This window comes from Sylvia atricapilla, chromosome 3 (assembly GCF_009819655.1).
Source record: "Sylvia atricapilla isolate bSylAtr1 chromosome 3, bSylAtr1.pri, whole genome shotgun sequence".
In the NCBI taxonomy this organism is placed as follows: Eukaryota; Metazoa; Chordata; class Aves; order Passeriformes; family Sylviidae; genus Sylvia; species Sylvia atricapilla.
This window is the reverse complement of record NC_089142.1, coordinates 44062880-44084959: the sequence shown is the minus strand read 5'-3', so window position 1 is coordinate 44084959 and position 22080 is coordinate 44062880. Positions and strand designations below refer to the sequence as shown.

The 22080-nt window shown below is 42.0% G+C and overlaps 1 protein-coding gene across 1 annotated transcript; it reads left to right on the top strand.

Moving 5' to 3' along the window:
* The first annotated feature begins 3495 nt into the window (after window positions 1-3495).
* Window positions 3496-21506, top strand: BEND3 (BEN domain containing 3). Its single transcript, XM_066315211.1, has 4 exons — window positions 3496-3657; window positions 12321-12365; window positions 12825-13045; window positions 17950-21506. The coding sequence occupies exons 2-4, from the start codon at window positions 12332-12334 to the stop codon at window positions 20212-20214; spliced, it is 2520 nt and encodes an 839-aa protein (XP_066171308.1). The 5' UTR covers window positions 3496-3657; window positions 12321-12331; the 3' UTR covers window positions 20215-21506.
* The last annotated feature ends 574 nt before the right edge of the window (window positions 21507-22080 follow it).

The window sequence follows — 22080 nt, the reverse complement described above, 5'->3', positions numbered from 1 at the left end:
CATCTCATTCCATATCTCTGCCTACTGTTATTGCAAAGATCTACAAGAAAGAAGCCTTGCTGAAGGTTTCGAGTTGGATTCTTGCTTATCCCAAATTTTTACAGCACAGCGAGCAAAAAGGCTTCTAAATTTAGGTTCATTCTTCTGTTCCTTGTCGTACCAAGCACCAGGCACACGGAGCTGTTCTGACTCCCAGCTCAGGGACAGGCACCGCCAGCTCTGCCACCTCCCTGCCAGCCACCATGCTTCCTCACCCGTGCCCGGGGGAATCTCCGGCCGACTAGATCCTTTGAACTATCCATTCTCCGGGGTGGGCTGGCACCTTAGCGTTTCTACCTCTGTGGTAGGGACCTGCCATAGTTCACGCGTAGAGAACTCCATACAAGTGCCAACAGTGCTTTCAGCTTCCCTGGGTTTCTGAGCACAATGGTGTTGGTGGCGTGACTGAAGTTTCGCTGCGGTTTGGTCAAGTCAGTAATGGCACATTGTATTCGAGAGCAGTGGTGATTCTTTTACTGAAGAGTTCTCTTGCTAGACACCACTACTCCCCTCCCCGGTGACCTGGAATTTTTCAGAGATTGCCGCAGTGCCACAGAGTGGCTTTTGAGCCAAAGGCACAAAGTGGGGGGAAGATGAACATTTCGATAAATGACGTGTGTAGCACAAGTTCAAATGGTGAAAAGAAATGGGACTTGTCTGGCTGGGAAGCCAATCTAAGCTTGCTACCTGCATTGCCTGGAGACAACTTGGCTCGCTCCCTTTCCATTGAATACTGTTATTGCAACAATATGCTCGTGCTACTTTATGCTTAGCTGAGGCCCTTCAGGTCTCCTCCTGGGCTTGAGTCCCTAGTAGCTACAATGCCTCAGGCCAGCACTATAGAGCAGAAATTAGGTGGAGTTCAAACTGGCAAGGTATTTTCTCAAGGGCTCTGAATTTGAGTTTGGGATTCCACTGGCTTGCTCTTGCCTTATGGTTGCCTTTCCTTAGTCCCAACTAAGTAAAGCATTCAAGTAAAATCCAGCTGAGCTCTAGCACTACTTAGCAGCTGGGCTAGGTGTTAAAACACGGTACCCTTTAAGAAAAACCTCTATTATTCTTACAATAAAGGGAGGGGGCAAACTATACTATAAACTTCCGTGTTCATAGCGCTAACAGAAAAGTGCTCTTTATCTCCAAAGAGAGAATGATGCGCTAACTGCAGAATACTTGTCTTGTTAATAAGTGTATCCTTCGTTGGAGTGATTCATCCGAGGAGTTACAATGCTGGTAGTTCCCGCTTTTAAGGGCTTCTTAACAGCTGCCTATCAACAGCAATAATAAAAGGAGCAGCCAAAGTTAAAATCAACAAACTATTATCTGTTAGGATTATTCATGGAATCTGACACTGAAAACATACCAAAAGTCCCAAATGCTAAATTTAGAAGAGCGACATAAGTGGAAGAACAGAATTTTAGAGAACTGCTTCTAAAGAAAGCGCCAAAAATCTGAAATGGTGAGGATTTTTTATTTTAGGAGGCACTCTTTATATTGTTCAGTTCGGAGGAAATAGCACATGACTAGGAAAGTGCTGAGCTATTTATGGGGCAGAAGACTTATCTGACATTTTTTCCCAGTTATTTCTCAGTCGACTTGCATGTCTTTGTATTGCTTTTGAATAATAAAAAAAATAATAATAGTGATAAAGAGGTTTGAAATACCAAACGAAAGGTTTATTTATCTGTTATATTCACAGCACTGCTCAGACCTCACGAGTTCTACCTTCACACTGACTTGCCACTTGCATGGTGTGTATTTGCCTTGTAACTTCCACCGGATACATCTTCCGTGCTACACAGAATCCATCATCTTTCATGGCAGTATCAGCCCTCACCTACTTATTTCATAATAAACACCTTTTATAAACATCTTTAGACTGATCTTTTACTTTGGAGGGGAAAAAAGAGTAAAGCAATTACAATATAATTAGAGCATTGGCTGGGTACTTTTATTAACAGCAAAATTAATCTATTTATTAGGAACGGCAGCACTGGCCGAGTTCATTGTGCAAGTAAAACATTTCACGCAAAGCTGCCAAGTTCCAAAGGTATGTTACACATAGCCAAAAAACATAACTGCCAGAAGTGACCATAGGTTACAAAACCAGACTTCGCTCTCCCACATTTTATTTTCTAATCTTTGGGAAACGGTTTGGTTTTCTACAAGCTGTTATTCGAAAGGGCACGTATGATTTGGCAGACTAATGTAATGTCTTATGTGCTCCTGTCAATTTCAGGGAAGATAAAATCTACAAGGATACTTAATTAAAAAAGAATGCGATGTGTTTTATAAATCACTGCTGCCATCTGCCCCCCAAACGCGGAGCATGGAAGCGGTCTCGTGTTTAACCAGCGTGGGAAAAAGCCTGGATCTGAATTAAACCAACTTACTGAAATAACTTTTTTTTTTTTTTTTTTTTTTTTTTTTTTTTTTTTTTTTTTTTTTTTTTTTTTAGTACAGGCTTAAGTCTAACGTAGCACCGAACACCGGCGTTTCCTACTTGGCGCTATGCACAGAAACCCCCGTTAAGGTGGCATAAAGGCGGCGGGCAGCGCCGGGGGCCGGAGCCTGCCGGGCCGGGCACGGGCTGCGTGCGGGTGTCAGAGCCGTGTGTGCGAGAGCTCTCGGCGCGTTCCCCGGCTCCGCCCGCACGGCTGCCCCGGGCTGACCCGCGGGCGCGCCGGCGTGGGGGCGGATTGACGGGACCGGTGCGCCCGCGGCCGGGGTCTCGGGAAGTGCCGGGCGGTGTCTCGGCCGGCCCGGCCGGAGCCCGGCTCCGCGTGGGGATGACCCGTGTCCCCCCGGCTGTGTCGCGGCCCGGCGGTGGCGGGACGCGAGTGGCGGGTGGGTGTTGGGAAGGCGCGCGGGGGGGGATGCGGGACCGCGTGCCCGCACGCGGCCACGTGCTCACCGCCACCTGCCGTGGGCACGCGCCCCCGCCGCGCGCGCATGTGCGTGGCCCGCGCCTGACTGCGGGGCTCGCGGGCGCCGCGTCCACGCGAGACCGCGCGGGGCGGCCCGGCCGCGCAGGGGCCGGGGAGGGCGGGGGGGGGACGGACAGCGCGTTTTCCGTGCGGCAGCGGCCGCCGGCAGCGAGCGGCCCCGGCCCCGCCGGTCTCCGGCCCCGTCACGCGGGGCCGTGTCCCTGAGCGGCCCCACGTGCGGCCGCGGGGTTCCGGGGAGGGTGTGTCGCGGGGCGGGAGCGTGGCCCCCCGGCGGCGGGGCCTCCGCCCGCGCGGCACCGAGTGGGCGGCGGGGCGCGCGCGGAGCGGGGGCGCGCGGGGTCTCCAGTGGGAACCGCGCGCGTTCCCAGTGGCAGCGCCGGGGAGGGCGGGGGGTGGGGAGCCAGGGGACGGGGGAGGAGCGGGCCGCTCTCCCCCCCCACCCCCGCTCCCTCCCTCCCCTGCCCCTGCCCCGGGGCGGCGGGTGGCGCTGGCCGCGGCGGGTCGGGGCTCGGTGTCCTTGTGCGGAAATGACACACGGTCCCGTCACGTCACGCGAGAGCGCAGCGCGCGGACCCTCGCACACAAAGAGCGGGGGGGAAGCGCGGGCTCCAGCGGCGGCCGCTCCAGCCGCCCCCGCCGCCCCGGGGCTCCCGTGGCCCCGCGCGGAGCAGAGGTAAGTCTCGCTGCCGCCGCTGGCGGGGACGGGCGCCGTTCCACGCACCCCACGGCGAGCGGGGAGCGCCGCCCCGGCGGGTGGGGGAGGAACGGTGGGGGGGGGGCGAGCGGGGGAGGCACGGGGCCGGCCCCTCCTCCGGCCGCCCGCGGGCCGGGGCCGCGCGGGCGGGGGGCTCTTTGTTCGCCGCTCCGAACGGTGCTGCGGCGGCGCGGGTCGCGCGCGCCCGGCCCGATCGCCTCCATCCGCGGGGCCGGGGGAGAGGGACAAAAAGGAGCGGGAGGACAGCGGAACGGTCACGCCGCCGTCACCTCCAGCCTCACCTTAACTCATGCCCCCCCCGCCCCCCCCGTTCCCCGCGCGCCGGCCACACAGATCCGCCCGGGCAGGGTTCGGACCGGAAGCACCAACCGCCGCCTCCGCCTCGGGCTCGTGGGTCTGACCGCGGAAGCGGCCGCGGCCGCGCCGCGTGCGGGGCGCGCGGGGCGTCCCCCGCCGCAGCGCCCGCCCCCGGGCGGGGCCTCGTGCCGCCGCCGCCGCGCGCGCCGCTCCCACGTGGCGGCCGCTCCGCCGCCCCTCGGTGGGCGCGGGGGGAGCCCCGGCCGTGCGCGCGCTGCCGGGCACCGGCACCGGCCCTCCCCGCCCGGGCACCGCCCCGGGGCTTCGCGGGGCCACGCGTCCCCCGGGGCCGGGGTCAGGGTCCCGCCTGTCCTATCGCACGCGGCGGGAGGAGCGGCGGGCGGGTGGTTGCGCTGGAATTCGTGCCGGTCCTTGCTGGGTCGCGCTCTGAGGGGCCCGGTGAAGGGCATTGCGGGGGAACGGGCCGCCCTTGCCCCGACCGTCTGCCCTCGGGTCACCCGCGGCTCCCCTGCGCTGCCTCCGCCCAGATCATCGCTGGCTGCCCCTGCCCCCGTCGCCGCCCGCCTCCCCTGCCCTGGTCGCCCGCTGCCTCTACCCTACTTTTCCCTGCGGTGTGTCCACACAGCCCTTTGTAAATAGAAGGGAACAAACTCTGAACCAGCAGAATGCGAGCCGGCGGCAGGCCAACAGCCATGTGACGGCTCCCACATAGCGTTGACGCAGTCCCAGAGGTTTTTTTGGGTTGAAGTGTGAGTAGGGTTTGTCGCTGCCACCTATAAACACAGTGTATGCCTCACCCATGGGGCAGAGACATCTAAGCAGGGAAAGAGAAAACTTTTCCCTGTTTCCAACTTGAATGATTTACATCCCATAAAACAAGTAATTACCCCATATATGCTGGTACTTTCTTTTTTTCTTCTCATGCTAAATCAAACTTAGTATCGGACCAACTGAAATTTTATCTTTGCTAAGTATTTTCATAGTTTGGGTAAGTTCAGCGGATAAATATAAACGTAAGTTGAATGCAGTTTGGAGGAGAATTTATACTGGCTGCACAAAGTTCAGATGGAATAGTATTTTACAGTAAAAGCAGAGTGAGAGGGGAGAGAGGAAAGCAAAATGTTTTTAATAGACCAGTGGAAAACACGTGATTGAAGAAAAGACAAATTCATGCATTACTGCTGGAAATAAACCAGGTTAGTGTTTTGCTGACCGCTGCAAGATTAAATTGCTGTTTGGTAAAATTACAGAGGACAGATTGAGAAAGCTTCAGTTTTAGGCAAATTGTGAGAAAACCGAGAAGAGTGATTTTTTTTTCTTTTTTAAATTTATTTAATCTACTTATTCAACTTAATTAAAGCAAAATATGAAAGACCCAAATTGAGAACATGCCCCTAAGTCCTGCTGGAAAAACACCCTTTTTGCAGGCTGGCTTCAGTGGAGACTTGAGGCTTGATGTCCTCCACAGGGCAGCAAAAGAGATTTTCAAACTGTTAAGCAGAGGGATTTTTATTGTCCATAAGAATAGTACTTTCAACAACATCTGGTTCCTTAAAATCTTTTTCTTTGCACTTTTAGAATTCACTATTCATGTATTTGTAGTTAGAATGCTTTTAATGTTGGAATACTGTTTTCTACAGTACTTAATATTACAAGTGTCTGTACTGGATATGAAGAACAAATTTCCTTGAGAAATAATGCTGCAGCACCCTACTACCTCAAAATGAATAGAATAGAAAGCACTTGCTTTTAGTATTTGATATGTTGTCTGCTTGCATTTTGCTCTTTGCTCAGTCAAATGAGGCAACATTCAGATCTCAGTTTCTTTAAGATGGGTGATTAGTTTCAGGTAAGTTACCTGTTTTTTGTTTGGTAGGGGTTTTTTTATTAAGTCGGTTTCAGGTATTTGACTTCTTCAACCTTCTGCTTCTTCAAAATTTATAATGCCTTGTCAAAATTATGTAAAATCTGAAGTTAAATCACTGGCCCATAGATCTGAACAAAAGGCAAACATTGCCTCTAAGAAATACATTTTCCGGCTCAGTCTAGGAGTGGTATTTATGTCTAATTTAGTTGAATTGAATTTCAGTTGCATTGTTTTTTACAAATTGGAGGAATCAAATCTACCCTGAGGATAATTGCAATATCGAAATTATTGAACCCAGTGATACAGCTAGGAAATAAAAGACGCAGATTACTTGGCACCCAAAGCAGAACACAGAACTCGCAGTTCTCTAGGTTTGTTTCTCAGCCCAGCAGGAGAACTTTCCAAGAGACAGCCTGGAAAGCAGCACATACCCTGAACAGGAGGCAGCTCCTGGGCAGCCTGAGCAGAGGGCACACGCCTCCAGTCCTTTTTGACTCCGGGACCGTAGATCTGGGTGTTGAGAATTGTTGTTTCCTCTCATTATTTCCAACTGTTCTGTAGGACTTAGTCTTCTAAAATGTCACAAGGGACAGAGTTGCACACCGTTGCCAGGCACTAAGAGCAGCCCTCTGCTCACCTGCTGTGTGGAATGGGACTGCTTCCACCTACCCACACCAGCCTTCAAGGCTCTGGACTTCCCATGGGAAGCACTGGTTGCTTTCTGTGGTTCACCCAGTGTGTCTTAGGAAATACAGGGAGAGACTCAGACACAGGGAGCAGGATCTCAGACACTGGAGTGTTCGCTGAGATTAATTGATTAATCATTGTCACTTGCTGAGAATATATGTACGGTGGTTTTGTTTGGCTCGTAGTGTAATACCATTGCAATTTTGTGGTAAAGTCCTGTTACAGGATGGTATGTGTAAGAGGAGATGGTAGTTTTGGCTGTTAAACAGCAATTCAATGTACACATCCTGTAAAATTTAGCTAGTGTCATCTCCTTAAAAGACAAGCTCTTCTTAGGATACATATGCTGTAAGAGGGGTGCTGCATATTTCACCACATGTTGAAAACTAATGAAACTGAGCAGTTTATTCCTCATATGTTATCAAACACATATTTAATGTTACTAGCAAACATATATGTCTCAACGTTTGCCCAAAATGTGAAAGAATAGTTGACCTCTTGAGAAACAACACTCAAGAAAGAACACTTTCCATTATGACCAGAGTTTTATGTATGAAGCAATGTACCACCGTGAGGCTTTAAAGGGAATAAACTTAATACACAGTGTCTCAATCCATGTGGTTTTAATAACATTCTTGTAGTCAATAGTGAAGAATTAGGGCCATTCCTGCCAACTTACACGAAGAAGCTAAAATACGTAGTGGGACAATGTGCATCCAAGGAGCAACTTCTACACATTTACCATGCATTAGTAAACTGAACAGTACAGTGTTATGTGAGGAGTTAATTCTAAACAGCAAGCTTCTATAAAATTGATATCATCATTATTGTTGTTTTATTATTTAGTATCTTGTTTAAGATAGTGGTTAATTTTCATTTATGATTAGCATTAAGAAGTGTGATGAAATCTGAATTTCTTTCTGCATGCAGCATGTGTACAGTTTTATACTTTCCTATGTTGTTTCACACTATTTTTTTAATTTGTCAGAACTTAGTGTATTTGATATGGGAGTTCAAAGAGTACAGAGTTACTTCTTTAGTTACAAAAAGCAGAACAGCAGTATTTTTTCTGGTGGAATTTTTTCGTTCCATTTTTAAGTCAGGATGTGAAAGTGATCAGTCAGACTTTCTAAGAAGGATTGTAAAGGTAGAGAACTGCCTTTATCTTACATTATGAGCAGAATCTTTTCTCCCTGCATTGTACTTTTATAATGGTCAAAATCTTTAGAGTGGTCAGGACAGCATCCTCCAAGGCAAACACGTGAATAATTTTAGGTGGTAAATAGGAGGAGGAGAATGCACATTTTGGGAAGATTCAACTTATGAATCACTTAGGATTTGGTTTTGTTTTGTGTATCAATAACTAGATACACCTTTATGCTACTTTTAAGTAGCAATATGCATTATACTGGATGATATGAGACTGAAATGCATTCTGAGTATGAGTTGCAATTTCCTCTGTTACTCATAAAATTTGTTTTACCCCAGTGCTTTAAATCCATAAGGCTTCAGTGCATATTTGGGTAGGTGCATTTTTGGTAAATGGATTGCATGGTTCATTCTATGTGCAAAAGCAGCATCAGGGTAGTCATTAACACTAAATTCTAAAAAAACCTTGTTTTTAAGGTGTTCTTCCATACTTTGGAGCTGCCAGCACTGCCCTATGCATTGAGCTTCTCTGTTAACTGCGGATCATACGTTTTCAATGTGGAATGTTGTTACCAAAATGAAACTGCAGTGCAGTTTAGTGTACATAAGTGTACCTGGTACATTTTTGGAATAGAGGCAGATGTCTAAGTGAGAGTAATTGAAGTAGGGAGTGTAAAGTCCCTTCGTTGAACTGTCTTGTTCATTGCCTAGTCTGATGAGAAGGGAGAGCAGTGCATCTGCATCTGTGGGAAGGGTATTTGTCCAATGGTGACAGACAGGATGTGCCAGGACCCCCTTCTTTCCGTACTCCCTTGGATCTGGCTGTTGACATAGCTGCTGCTGTAGGTGTTTGGTTTGTTTTGGAATCTTTCTTCCATAGGATTCAGTAGAAAACAGGATGTAGTGCAGCATCTGTCTGTATCCCAGCAAGATAAAGCTGCCAAGGCTGGCTGTTCTGCCAGTCAGAGTTGCAGGTGTGGACTCCCAGCTTCAGCGCAGAGTGTTCACTGTTTCCTAGAACTTGCTAACTGCTGTCCTCTAGATAGTATTGAGTAATTATTAGGCTGAGGATGATAAGTATATTTATCTTATGTTTTGAAAAAAGTACATATGTAAAGATTGAAACATATTATGTGTACTCAACATGACAAGGAACAACTGTTGGATGTGTGCTTTACTATATGTATTTCTTACTCAATTGCTTTTTGCGGTGTTTTGCCCCAAGATCTTTTAGACTTTTTTTTTACTGCAGCTTTGCTTAGTCTCACAGTCTGGGCCAGAATTCTACCTTAAAACAGACTTTGACATTGCTACCTCTTTTAAAGAGAAAATAATTACTATTTGTAAGCACTGATGCACAGAAAACAGTATTTTAATGAATATGAAATGTTTTATCTTTAGTGGGCTTGAAACAAGCAACAGAATTGTTGTTAATCTTACATATAAAGGCATGCATGTACAGAAATACTCAGGAACAGATACAGAATTTGCCCCTTTCCATAAATCCTAATTTCCTATGGAAGCAATGAGGCAATTGTTCTATTGGAGCCTCCTTGTTGGCTCACTAGTCACTCATGAGTCCACTGTGACCCCAATTTGGAGTGGGTCACAGATGAGATGGTGGAATAAATAAGGTGTCATTAAACAGCTGAACAAAACCAGTAGCTTGCAGGTGTGAGGAGTGATTTTAATTCCTCCTTTCCAGCCTAAACCTTGTGCATACTCCTGAGCTAGGCCCTTTACCTCTGAATTACAAGGAAAGGAACCTGGAAGAAAAAGAAGCGAGTTGTTTTCTGACGGTTTATCAAGATGGAAGGTTAAGGTGGGCACCCATGCTTGACCAAGGGAGCAGGTGAGGCTGTGAGGCAGGAAATCAAAGGGACAACTGAATCCTGTCTCTCAACAGAAGCTGTTAAACGTTAGATGTGCTTCATTTTCTTAAAAATCTCACAAAGAAGACAGAAAGCTAGATAAGGAAAGAGATTATTACTAGGGCTCCCAAAAATGAAAAAAATTGGAGCTCGTGTTTTTTGGCACCAGAGAGCTCAGGCATGGAACACAGTCTTTCTAGGCCTCATTGGTTCTGAGACTGGTTTTGACTATTCACTTTTAATTGTATTCTGGCAGTTTTTAAATTTAAAAAAAATCAAAGGTTAGCACTCTTATTTTGACTTTGTGAAACAACATTTTGACTCAATGTTATTTGACCTGGAATTCAGGGTAGCTTTGGCCTTCCTCATGTTGTTTCCTTCAGAAAGTTAACTGTTGCTTTGCTTTAATTTTCACTTTTTTCCAGTGTTAAAGAGTGGCTCTTCAGATATTTTTCTCATTTATCTTCTCCCTTCAGTTTGATTTTATTCTCTGATAGAAAATCTTCTAAAGCATTCTTCCTATTTAAATAGTAGTAATAGCAGGAATTAGAAAGAAAATATAATTCTGTATATTCCCTCCTAAATATTTTGTATTGTTCCGTCCACTGCCACCTTTTAGCCTTTTCTTCTGGCTTTGTGGGTAGCTGTTTTGCTCTGATACAGCAGGTTAGGAATTATCTGAAAAATCATTTTGATTTCCATTTTAGAATATTTTATAGCAGTATTGGTAGATCTGCTTACTGTCACCTCAGGCCCTCACAAAAAGACTGTGCCTCACTCATTCAGCACTGGCATGTGTTGGTCTTGTAGCACAGCCCTCAGAGCCAAGCCTAGTGCAGAATGGAAAAATGCAAAGAAGATCCAGGCAGTGACTATCAATGTATGTGGAATATCAGGAAAAAATACAACCATTAGTACTATGGGATTTTCTTAAGGTCCAGGAGAGCTTTTTGATGGTGCTTTGAGAAGTAGGCCACTGTAGGATTTTTCATGAAGAGCTGTAGTGGCTTTGTCTAAATCTATAAATACTGTTGAGTTAGTAAGACCTGGAATTAACCCATATCAGGGCTTACCAGGTGGTTTAGAAGTTGGTGTGGGCTACTTAGTTTCATGCTGTTATGTCTCTAGAGAGTTTGCAAAAATTTAAGTGACATAATTATAGTACTGTTATGCTGGCATAATTGATATACAGATCAGTTTATAAATGCAAGTCCTGAAATAGGGAATTATGGTGGGTAAAAGGAGTAGTTATCTGAGCGGTTTGTAGTAGCTCTATGTCCAACTGAGAGAGACTTATTTTTATATGTGATGATGAACACAATCTCATGTTGTCCCCTTGAGGATGCCCTTTACAAGGCTGTGCATAGGGGCCATGTGGAAGATCAGCACATCAAAGAGTATCTTGGCTTCAAGGGTGGCCCAGTATAAGCTGATTTTATAAATCTGTGCATCTTTTGTTTGGGCGCCACCCATTGTAAATCATATAAAATCTAATCCAGAATGGAACCTCATAATTACTGTTACAGCCATCAAATTGCCTACAAATTGAAATTCATATCTGTGTTCAGAAATTCATATCTGTGAAATTCATATTCAAGTGTTTACAGAGTTTTTTAACAGTATTTTGAGATGTAAAAAAAATTTATTATTCCGCATTATTCAGGAGAGAGGTACAGACTGTTTTTCCCTTCATAACAGATTCTCTGTCTTTATCTCCCCATCTTTCTTATTAATTTCATTATCATTCCCACTCCTGGGCTGTGTGTACACTTTTGATTGACTGGTTTTATTGACTTGCACTTGTAAAGCAATAATGTTCTGGGGCCAGGTAAATAAAATGCTGTGTGTAGAGGAGCATGAGCAGAGCGTGACAGTTTGCCAGTCACCCGCTCACCAGTTGAGAGTGTCAGTTTGCAGCTGCTTGCCCTGTAAGGGTCAGTGATATCTGATTAAGTTGTTTGCTTTGTAGATCTCCAAAGATTTAGAATATCTTTTAGGAACATATCCAGAGATTGATGTTTGCCCCCAAGTAATTTGCAAAGTTAGTTTTCAAGTAAACAGAAATATAGTTGAGTTTTTCATGTGAGAAGTACTAAAGAAGCGCTAAAATCACACTAGCACAATACATATATTTGCTTTTCCCTAAAAAACCCACATTATTTAGAGGCTGACAAAGAAAAAAGACTTACCGTAGATCTATGTGCATTATTCTACTTGAATTGAAGCAATCTTTTATCAAAAGATCAGAGATTTTAAAATAAAAACTTACTCCAGCATGTCTGTTACTGTTTATGATGAGTTTTCTCTCTCTGATGACTTTGTGTGAACCACAAGGACAATATGAAAACATTTGACTGTAATAATAGTGATTTTGTACAGGATGAAGACTTTAATACAGTTAACTTCCATTTATATACTGCCAAAACACTTTACAGAGAAGGCTAGAATGACTTTTAATTTTTTCTATACCAGAAAAAGACATAGTTTTAAATAGTTCTTTACCTGCTGTACATTATCAACAATATAGTTTGCATGTTGACGGGTCTATGGATAGCTGTGAAGGTTTTTGAAAATAATTAGTTATTACAAACATACAGACTGGAAAGAACAGGAGTTATCTGTGGGCTGTTAACTCAATACTTCTAGGTGAAAAGTAATTACAGGAGGAGATATTTCCTGATTCCAGAATGTGCTGGTATTTATTATTTTATTTTTGTTTTGTTCTTTAGTGAGATAGAAGATGAATTCAGCTGAAATCACTGATGATGATGAAGGTAAAATACTATACTTTATGTAATTTTTGATCAGGCAGAAATACTTGTTGATTTAGAGCATTTGTCACCTAATAAAGATTGCAGTTGGATCAAGACAAATTACACTAATGTTTTTTAAAAAGTCATCTAAAGTAGGGCATTATCTTTCTTAGTCTGCTCTACATCTTTAGTTAATTCTGCTCTACATCCTTCCTCCCCTCCAAAAAAATCTTCCTCCTGTGACATTATCTATTTATGCTTTAGATTCTTCTTCGGAGAAGAAACTATAATTTGCTGAAAAACTGAATGATTTGACTTTGAGGTGGCCCCAATATACACTTACCACAGAAGTCATAAAAAATAATGAAGTTCTTCAAAACACATTTTTATAAAAAGAAACAAACCACAGAACATTACCATAAGGATGTCATCGTTTTCTGGAGGGGGTGCTTTACCTTTCTAATAATTTTCTTTTTTCAGTAAAAATTCCTAAAAAAAATGTGAAAGTAGAAACAGAAAATGAAGATGAAGTTCTAGACTGCTCAGTAACTTCCAGATCTGCTGAGAAACACTCACTGGATGGTGCAGTGACTTGCCTACAGGATTCGAACAAACGGAAACAGACCTCCCTTGGCTGTGATGGGTCAGGAGGCCAGCAGGATGCCTTACCCAGCGTGAAGAAGAGACGCTTTACACAGGAGGTGACTTCTCTATACATGACTGTCATTTTTTGGTTGATAATTCCTAGGCTAAATTCACTGCTGCTATAAGTAGAATACAAGTCTTCTAAGTAAATTTGTATTGGTAATGAGGTTGTTGTGACTAATCTTTAGCCAGTTTGCACACAGCTGGGCATTCTCTAAATAACATGGGAGTGATCATATTTATGAAATACAGTTATAGATTATTTATGTGAATTATATTTTTGTTGTTCAGCAGATAACACAGGAAGGGGCAGTGATGTGGAGTAACTGAGCATGACTGATTACAGTCCCTCTCATGTCACACAGTCCTTCATCTGGATCCTGAGTGGTAGAATCAGGGCTGTAATTTTTTCTCCTGGGATAAAGATTTAATGTCAGTGAGACATTAAATTAGTATATTATATAGCATAAATTAGTGTATTATTTGAAGGATAAAAACACAGAGATGCAGAAGATTTCAGCCATATCAAGAGTGGAATGTATTACAGCATATGCTATGGCATCCCATTTGGGACAAGCTAGATATTTCTCTAGCCAGTGAAGGAGATGCCCAGTCTTTTCCATTATCCCGATCTTGTGTTTCACCTTTCTAGCAATGGCAGATTTTAATTAATTTCTGCTGAAATTGAGCAAGTTTCTTTTTGTCCTTGTCCTTTTCAGTAGGGCGAACAATGATTATCTCTTTGTATAAAAATCTTGTGCATGTGGGAAAGTTCATGTGATGTTGTCCACCCTCAGTCCTTCCTTTCCAAGATTAAAGTTCCTTTTTTCAGCTCTTTTTCAGGAGTCACCTTATATTTTTGTTGTTCTGTTTGAGAGTCCAGAAAGACTAGTGTCTGGTGTTGGATAGTCACATCTCTCCTGCCACTCTCTAAAGCAATATAATGACCTCCTGTTTTTCACACTCAGCACTTTATTAAAATAACCTAGATTCAAATTCATCCTCTTTTGAATAACTTCAGGCCCTGGGTTATATTTAGTTTGTGACCTATCCTAATGCACGTATCCTTTTCTGCTCTTCTGCTACCTAGCCAGTTACTCGATGTATTTGCACATTTCATGTCTCCTTTATAGCCATAGTTCTGTGTGATTCTTTTTGTTGACTATCATCTCTCTGACTTCTTAGGGCTGTTTTTTTTCCTCTGAATGCCTGTGGTAGGTAGGTTTTAATCTTATTACACGGTTTCTTTCTTTTCCTTTCTCTTTTTCTCTTTACAATTGTTTTATTTCTCTTTTTCTCTTTACAATTCAGATTCTTAAAAGAGCTTTGTAATGGTCTCTGAACTGTGCTTGCTTTGCGTTTTCCTGTTTGCCATTAATAAATTTTAAAATTTAATTTGAAATTAATTATAACTTTGGTTTTATAATATCAGAAGTTGACCCAGTAATAACGATGAAAATTCATTCTTGGCTGACCCCAATGAATCAGCATGTTTAAATAACCAACCAGAAATAGTCCTCAATCTTAACAGCGTTTTTTAAGTTAATTACTTCTCTAAAACAACCAATATGTTATTAAATTGATGACTTTATTAACTGTTTCCATTTAAACAGTGGAAAAACGTTAATTATTTTAAAGAATGTTGTGCTTGTATATTTTTACTGCACATCACATAGGCATCCATCTATGATAAAAACAGAGCTGTACTTCTTTTGAGCTGGTAATTATATTACTAAATTACTTTTTATCTGAAGACTTCACCTTTTTAAAAAAATTTCAATGCCACTTCATAATCAGGAATTAGTTTTCCATGATTTTCTTTGAAAAAACAAAGTGTAGAAGATTGTAAGTTTTAAAAAGTTACGTGCAGGACTTTTCCATATTTTGTGTCTGAAAGAATCTATGTCTCTTGCTCATGTATTTATTTATTCTTTACTCCTGTGTTTGAATACAATGCACTGTATTCTTACAGATATTTAGCCTTTGTTTATTAAGCATAACAAAGGTCATAAATGGACTTGAGCATAGAACAGAACAATAACTAAGCGACTTCTAAAACTTGCCTTAGGATTCCGAGAGAGAATGTGAGAGACTATTTCACAATTTCTTGTGATAGTCCATGTTTTGCAAAATACTGCACTTTGCAAATAATCATTAAATGTTTAGAACATAAAACTTGCTGTTTAACTGTAGTATAAAAGGTATAAAAAGGAGCACTATCTTATATACATTGAGTCTCATACAACAGTATCTTTGCTTGTTTTTTGATCATACATTGGAACTGCTCATCTTAAATGGGTGCAGTATTATCTGAGATTCATGGATGTTTAAAGATCAATGTTACAGAAAACTGATTAGTTAAACTGGAGAATTTACAAAAGCCATGTATTTATGGTGTGGGTAGTGCTGTTCCCAGATGGAAACTATAGACTGGATAATTAAAAGCAAAATGGAAGAAAATGAGAATGCATCTGAACTAAAATATCCTTAAATATTTCTAAGGCTCAAATGTTTTGTCATCTGCTAGGCTGTGTGTTTCTGAAATGCAAATCCGTCCTGCAGCCATATCCAGCCACTGGGAGCTGTATCAGTAAGGGCAGAAGTTCAGCTGCCATTGTAATGAAGATCTTCTGTAGTTCTTAGCATGAGCTTCAGAGCATCATGTCCAAAACTGAGACTGCAAACTTGGATGATCTTGCTGTCAAAATAATGAATTCATGTTTTTTAATACACATTGTAATATTGATTTCGCCTGACTTTGCGTGTGGGGTGCATCTTAATAGATGTTACCCTTGTATTGCCAAGTTTTATTATATAATTAATTAAGGAAAATAAACAGCAGGAGCTCAAATGAGGACTGACGGATACCTGGTGGCCTGTGGCAAGCTATTTAGTAGCAAGGTATTTTAGTAGTAGAGAAGGAATTGAAAGAGTTACACACTGTTTCTGAAGGAATATTTGGTATACTCGGTTAACAGGAGTGTTAATGAAAGAGCGACTTAGGTGGTAGGTCTCACTGTGTAAGAAGTGTTTTGATTTTTTTCTTTTGATCTAAAATAGTAAAAAGCTTTGTAATGCGCCTTGGGTGCCTGACTGGGGAGCAGTATCATGCTTACTGTCAGTGGAGATTTTCATGGCCTGCTTTCAGGTGATGTCTGTGTGGCAGAGAGCTCTGTTACCACCTGGAACCTCTGCTTGTTCACTGACAAGTCCAGGTGGCATGTGACAACTTCAGTCCCAGCTCAGGAGCCTGCCGTTAGGTGGGGACAATGTGGATTTTGCTCTGCTCGCAGTTCTGCCACAGTCACTGTTCTGCTTTATTATGAGTAGGACTGGAGTGGGACAGTCTTCTAAATGGCACCTGGAAGTCAGGTGTCCAAGGCATCATGACAGCCAGGGATTCTGCACACTGAAATACATTGCCTTGCCTTGGCATTACATTTTCATTTGATCATGTCTCCACACAGCTTTGGATGTGCAAACACAAGGATTTGTATATAGGGTGAAGTGATGTGAGTGAGAGCAGAACTTGGAAAAAGCTTCAGTTTAATTGAATGCTGGTTTCTAAACTTGGAGTGGAAACCAGCTCTTGTTCATTCTGAGTCTCCTTTGAGTATACATTGCATTAGAAATTAAAAAATAATTAGATTCAATTTGTCACTGCAGTAAGCAGATGCCAAATGTGAGTACACATAGGGACCACATTGATTTCATGAGTTACAGTTCTGTTTCTTAAGAAAGAAACCTTAATTCAAGTTTCCTCACTGTAGGACAAAATGAGGTCTTCACTAAAATTTCAAATTTCTTGTGGCTCTCAGCTCAGACCTGAAGTCTGTGTTTCATTTGTTTTAATACTTGAATGCAAATTCTGTAGTTTTTTATCTAATTAATGTTCTATAGAACAAGCCAAGAAAATTGTTTCAGTATGGAAACATTTACAAATCTGGGAGTGTTTTCTCATGTTTGAATTCTGTGTGTTGGATTTTGATTCTGTTGTATCTGCTTAACTTTTAAAAATTATTTGCAATATCCACGTGTTTGCAAAAAAACCCTCAAATCAACCGAGCCCTGCATATCTGCTGTGAGATGATGAAAATGCTTGGTTCCAATTTCAAGCAATAAAGAATAATTACAAATAATTAAGAACATTAGGTCCTTAAGAATTCATTACTGGTTTTATATTATATATAGTTTTTTATAGTTTAGTAATTTAGAAAGTTAAAAATCCATGAGTCTAAAGTTCCTTGCCTTTCAGAAATAAAGAAATCTTCTGTTAGGCTTCCTTTTTAAAAAGATATTGTGCCAAGATACTTTACACTTTTTTATTATTTAAATAGAATACCCTTTAAAAATTGAGTAATTTCTAGGATTTGTTTAATAGTTCTGCACCATTATAAAGATGTTTTAAAAACATGTATATAAACCTTTCACATCAGAAAAAAGAGAATAAGCATAGTTTTTGTGGTTTATAGCCTTTGTGACATATTCAGAAGCTAACCTAAAGAGAGTGCTGGAATGTTAAATGCAGTTGTTGGAGGCAATGGCAAGGTCATGGGACTAGGAGTCAGAAAAATCTAGATGCTATTCTTGGCTCTGTTGCTGACTTGTTGCCACCCAAATTCTCTACAGCCCAAGATCCTCATATGCAAGGTGAAGCCTAATGATACTTAATTTGGGGGAGTAATTAGAGCTCTGTGGGTAGAGAGTACTAGGAATTACTACTGTATTTCTATTCCATGCAGAAAACCATGAGCCAAAAAAGGAAAATAAAGCCTAAGTAATACTTTATACTGTATTTTTATTTTTCTTAGCAATTTTATTAATTTTTATTATTTAACACAAATTCTCTGGAGAAAATTTGACTTTGCATATTTATGTAACAATGCCTGCTTAAGGAGCACATATTTATAGCTAATACCTTTAAGGCAGTCTTACTAATACAATATTTATTCATTTGAAGGGCTCCCTTTCAAACATGAGGAACAGAGATGCTGGCTCACCCACTCAGGTAAATGCAGAGCAGCCAAACAAGAGCAAGAATTCTAATGTAACATGGCTCTGTGAAGAAGAACCCTTCAGTGACATAATCACTCCATCTTATAAAAAACCTCTCTATGGCATCTCACACAAAATCACAGAGAAGAAGAACCCACCAGGAGCAGAGCAGTTTGCTTCTTACGAGTTGTTTGAAAAAATCAACCCCAGCAGTCCCTCGCAAATTCGGACTTTGAACGATCAACGCAAAAGAGACTCAGCCACAGCCATTGCAGTAGCAGCAGATTCAGAATCAAATATATATTCTTTGATACAGAAAATGTTTTACACGCTGAACACCCTCAATACCAATATGACTCAGCTTCACAGTAAAGTTGACCTGTTGTCTCTGGAGGTTAGCAGAATTAAAAAGCAAGTCAGTCCAGCAGAGTCCGTCGCTGACTTCAAGCCTCCCCCAGAGTACCAGCTGACTTCTGCAGAGCTCAAACAAATCATGGATCAAAGCACATCAGGCGGAGACCTGGCTTGCCGGTTGCTTGTGCAGCTCTTTCCAGAGCTCTTCAGTGATGACGAGTTCGGCAGGAGCTGCAGTGCGTGTGGCTTTCTCAACAAAAGGAAACTTGAATCTCTTCATCTGCAGCTTATTCGTAACTATGTGGAAGTTTGTTATCCTTCTGTGAAGAATACAGCTGTGTGGCAGCTGGAGTGTTTGCCTCAAGTCAATGATTTTTTCAATAGATTTTGGGCTCAAAGGGAAATGGAAAACAGTCAGCAGAATGTGCAATCATCCAGTTTTTATGAGACTGAGCAGGTCGAATCCTCTCATTTTATGGAGGATAAAGAGCAGGAAGAAGCTTTGTCCTTGGACAGGAGTAATGCCATTGCCTCAGATTACATGCTGGATGCTCAGGATCTCAATGAATTTTTAGATGAAGCTTCTTCACCAGGGGAGTTCTCTGTTTTTTTGTTACACAGACTGTTTCCAGAACTTTTTGACCACAGAAAATTAGCTGAAAGGTACAGCTGCTTTGGAGACTCTGGAAAACAACTGCTGGATCCTCATCGGCTTCAAATAATCCGTAGGTACACTGAAATTTACTTTCCAGATGTACAAGAAGAAGAAGCCTGGTTGCAGCAGTGTGTTCAGCGAATAAATGATGAGCTTGAAAGTACGTATATGGACGGAAGTGAATGTGACCAGATGAGAGACGACTGTTACGATTCTTCTAGTTTACCAGATGATGTATCAATCATAAAAGTGGAAGACAGTTTCGAATATGAAAAGCCTGGCAGACGGTCAAAAAAAATTTGGCTTGTACCTATAGATTTTGACAAACTTGACTTTCCGCCTCCTGATTTTGATGTCCCTGTCCCGGATTACCTACTGAACAAAGAACAGATTAAAAGCATATACGAAAGCAGTCTTTCCATAGGCAACTTTGCCTCCCGATTGCTTGTTCTCTTATTTCCTGAACTATTTACTCATGAAAACTTACGGAAGCAATACAACTGTAGCGGCTCTTTGGGCAAGAAACAGCTCGACCCCACTAGAATTAAATTAATTCGACATTATGTGCAGATACTGTATCCCAGAGCAAAGAATGACAGAGTGTGGACATTGGAGTTTGTTGGGAAGCTTGATGAGAGGTGTCGACGCAGAGACACAGAGCAAAGGCGCTCGTACCAGCAGCAACGGAAAATCCACGTGCCAGGGCCTGACAGGAGGGAATTTCTCACCTATGCAATAAACCCTGAGAGATTTCGGGAAGAATTTGAAGGGCCACCACTGCCACCGGAAAGAAGTAGCAAGGATTTTTGCAAGATACCACTTGATGAACTTGTTGTCCCTAATCCAGACTTCCCTGTGCCTTCTCTGTATTTGCTGTCGGATAAGGAGATAAGAGAGATAGTGCAGCAGAGCCTGTCCGTCGGCAACTTTGCTGCCAGGCTTCTTGTAAGACTCTTTCCTGAACTCTTTACTCCGGAGAATCTGAGACTGCAGTACAACCATTCAGGTGCTTGTAATAAAAAACAGCTTGATCCCATCAGACTGAGACTGATCCGTCATTATGTGGAGGCAGTTTATCCTGTGGAGAAAATGGAAGAAGTGTGGCATTATGAATGTATACCGAGCATCGATGAAAGGTGCCGGCGTCCTAACAGAAAAAAGTGTGATATACTGAAAAAAGCTAAGAAAGCAAAAAAAGTGACAGGCTCTTTAAACTGCTAAGACTTTGACCACTAAATTATTGTCAAGGGTATGCTTTGGTTTAAACAGAAGGGCATGTCGGGAGCTGAGGGTTCTCAGCACGTGGGACAGTCAGGCACTAAATCTGTTGCTTTTCAGTGTGTGTGTTGCATTTCTGTTGGCACCGCAGCAGTGGGAAGTGGCTGACTACGTTTGTGCATGGGTAAAGACCATCAGTGACAGTATCAGTGACTCACGAAGAGCACGATATTCACTGGTACAAAAACATGTATTGAAACTATTGCTCCACTCCCCATTTCTGCATCTTTCTTTTCTATCACTTTCTAATAATAAATTTTTTTTAAAATGGTTGTGCTCTTCAAGGGCAGTTTTTCATTATACCATTATAAACAGTATTTTTAATTGATTCGGATTTTGAAATGTGTAGACTAAGTTTAATTTAAATTTGAAAGTGCCATTTTCATTGGAAATCATTAGAATGTTAGACTTTGCTTCTACAGTAACTGCAGCTTCACACTTGTTTTGTTCTTCGTGATATTGAAGTACTGAACGTTATAATACTGTGTCAAAGAGTGGGTCAGAATGGTGTCATTTGCTTTTTTGACTGTTACATTGGTTTCATTTCTAAAATCAAGAATTTCCTGTTAAAGAATTGAGACATGAGCATAGACACTGTGTGAATGGGTTTTTTTTGTATTGACACCACAAGCTTTATCCTGCCCCTGTGAGTTCTGTTATTCTTTTGTCCAGTGTAACTGCTGGAGTGACTGAGAATTGCTCATCTTGAGTAAAGCCAGCAGAACAGACCCAAGTCTATACCCACGGAATGTCTTCCCATCACCTTCTTGCCACCCTGTTTGTAAAACAGCAAAAGCAGCAGCAACAACATCAAAAAGATCTGAAACAAGAACTTAAAAAAATTTTAGACCTTACTTCCTATCAAAATCATGATTCCAAAAGTTTCCAGTGTTGATATTGAATTGGATATATAAAAAGTATGTACAAAAATTGGTTTTGTGGTGAAATCCAGTGTTTCAGGGTCCCAGCATAATGAGCTGTGTCTTTCCATGAATGCAGTAGCATCTGGATATTTTAGGTGTAGGGACAAAGAACTCCCTCACTTTGCCAAATTGTTTTTGTGTAATTAGTAGCTATTTGGAGACATAACTGTGTATGTATAACTTAGGTTCGTACGGTCAAGTTTGCATCATTAATATGTTCGGGTGTCACAAAGACCACCCAGAATCCAGTATGAATTTGCTGTATGACTTGTCACTGGAGAGTGCTACTTTAAAACTAGTTTTCTCTTTCTTTTTTAAAAAAATTTTGATACTGATAGAAATGTGAGAGAGAGCCAAATATGGGTTCTTAATACAGTAAAGACAGTGGTTGCCTACAGAGCATCACTGGAACCCCTTGGAGCAATTGTTGATGTTCTCTGTGGTCCTTTTCTGTTGTTTACTTAGATGGGTCATAGCAAAATTTAAGTCAGTTCCAGTGTAATTTTCTATTTTAGCATTTGTAAGGAAGTACAAAATATTTGATATTTTTACTTCAGATTTTTAGAATTTATTGTTCTTAGACTCATATTGATCCCTTTAAAAGGAAAACAATTTGGTTTTTCCTGATGGCAAGAACTAGTAAATGTATTGTGTTAAACTGGGAGTAAATCATAGTTAGTAGCATTTGCTCATTTTGCCCATATGCTAGAAACATTCTCAGAGAATGTATGAAAAAAGTCATGAATGTACTAAATAACACATTGATACTGTTTATATCCATTCAAATGTTTCCTGTTGGTTCAAGTAATACCAGACCATACTCAAAATGGATATGAGAGCAAATATGGCTATAATAAATCAAAATCATTTTACCAAAGATAAAGAA